Raw genomic sequence first — 2,366 nt, 5'->3', positions numbered from 1 at the left:
ATATATATATATATATATATATATATATATATATATATATATATATATATATATAGCATTCGATAATATTTGAGAGGAACTATATGACCAAATAGTTGATGATCCCTAAAAACCAAGAGCAGTAAATAGTTTTTATTGCAGAAAATTTTCTTAAGATCAACGAAACCTGTAATACATCTGGCATATGCTAGAGTATCTAGTATAGTGTATTTTAAAATATTTAGTAGTCATATAAATTTCTTTGCTTCTCTCGTTAAATGAATTGTAGTATATGGTGAAATATTTGAAGTTTAACATCCTATTGGAAACATAAACATCCTATTAGAAGCATAAAAATAAGACATTTTATGGTATACAATGATTCACTTGAAATAGACGGATATAAATGAAGTGAAACGAACCAATATCAGCAAAAAGGCCCCAACTAAGCGACATGAACATTGCCTTGCTACCATCGTGTTCCGTCTGTACATGACTAATACGTAACGGAAGATAACGTGGCCGCGCTAACATCAAAGCCATTTCGGTACAAAAAATTCCACGTGGTGGGAATGGTTCGCTGAAAATTAGCGAAAATTACACTGAATCATCTGTAAATTATAAATTAGCTGTAGTTGATAATTTTTCTTTATTGTTTATTAGACAATTCATGCAGTGAACGATTATCTATTGAGGGAAAAAAAAAAGACCTTAGCAACAATTTTCACTTAAAAAAAGAACTAACTAAAACAAAAATTAAAATAGCATGCCTTACTTGCATTGAAAGCATATACTAGCTGCAAGTCCATTACTTGTACCACCCGGTATATGCGCTAACGGCATCTTTAGCGCCCGCTCACGGTCCTGTCGTATCAGAAAACCTGATATTACTTCCAGTATCAATCCATCACCACTAACAGCAGCTACAGCGTCGTAATTATCGAGATTAAGATTTCTTGCTATTTCAACTGCATGTTTTCGATGAACTTGAAATGTTTGGAGGTTTATTATATTTTAAATTTCAATGAACTGATTTAGACAGCATTTCAACAAATTTCTATAGCAAGAGAGAAAAAAAAAAGAGAAAACTGAAATGCGAAGAAAAAATAAACCTGTTTTAACAATATCATAATTAATGCCGGCAATTTGTAAAACTGGTTCAACATGTTCTTCCCATAATTTTAATCCACGTTTCTGGCCACTAAAGGGATTAATGATAACCAATACATGACGACGTGGTCTTATCACATTGGTAATTAAATGTGCTGAAAGTCGACAAATTGATAATTCATTTTTCAAATTAAAATTTTTCATTACTAGCAAGTTATATTGAGGCAAAATATTGGTCTGCTATTTGTCTTCTTATATTTTGCTATGTAATTAGACTGAGATAAATTTCTATTGAATAGCCGATACATCATCATCATTATGTTTAAGTTATCTGTTCCCATTTCTAACAAGTACTTTATTATCCTTTTTTTTTTAATTCTTTCAAATAAAATACTATTTAATACTTGTCACTTGAAATTGTTGCAAATTCTAAAATTCCCATAAATCAAAAAATCATTAAAAAATTTTCTCAGTTCCACTTACGTGCTCTTGATACTGTAATTTTCCTGGTAATGAATTTATTTGCATACTTCACCGTATCTTCACAATTGAAAGTTAAAGAAATTCGAACAAGACGACGTTTTTTTTTAATGATAGGATAAGTTATCAAAATAAGTTGCCACTCGTTTATTCCACTAACAACATCTGAAATAATTTCATTTTTAAATTGGTTAATAATAAAAGGAAAAAAAAATGAAAATAAAATATATATATATATATATATAATTAAATAAAACTAAATAATAATTTATAAGATTACTACAATTCAATCACTATTTTGGCTAGCTTTCTTATCATCAGTTAAAAGACACCAGATTTTGTTCTCATTTCATGACAGTCCAATTAAGAATCGGATATCTGACAGAATGAATAATCTTAATAATTTAGCGGTCGAAGGTATGGATAAAGTATGGCGCAATTGTCAAACGTATGCAACGTATGTGTTACGAACACTAATGCATTTCACTTATCCATTACTTTCCTGATTTAACTTATCCAGTCGAAAGTAAAGCTTGTGTCGGACTATCGTTCAAATAAAACTTCTACAATATCTATCAAACAAGATGATGAAATCCTGTTAGTAAAATTAAAGCAATGAAGAGGATATAAGCTAACAATGGTGAGAATATCACAAAGACATCTGAATAATCTATTTGTGGCTGTACAACGAACCACGTCAAGAGACAGTCATACCTTCATGATAACTCCAGTGAAGCTTATCAAAGTTCCTCCTCTAATCTTAGGTATATATATATACGGGGCTACAGTATATTCAT

General features: G+C 30.1%; 1 protein-coding gene across 1 annotated transcript; it reads right to left on the bottom strand.

Annotated features, from left to right (window-relative positions):
• Positions 1–401: 401 nt before the first annotated feature.
• LOAG_14557 (hypothetical protein) lies at positions 402–1,734 on the bottom strand (the record flags this gene model as incomplete). Its single annotated transcript, XM_020448827.1, has 4 exons — positions 402–559; positions 755–965; positions 1,092–1,244; positions 1,573–1,734. Coding segments are annotated over 4 exons (683 nt in total), but the record flags the coding sequence as incomplete, so codon positions are not given.
• Positions 1,735–2,366: the final 632 nt, after the last annotated feature.

This window comes from Loa loa (assembly GCF_000183805.2).
Source record: "Loa loa unplaced genomic scaffold supercont3.1205, whole genome shotgun sequence".
Classification (NCBI taxonomy): domain Eukaryota; kingdom Metazoa; phylum Nematoda; class Chromadorea; order Rhabditida; family Onchocercidae; genus Loa; species Loa loa.
This window is presented reverse-complemented; position numbering and strand designations above follow the sequence as displayed.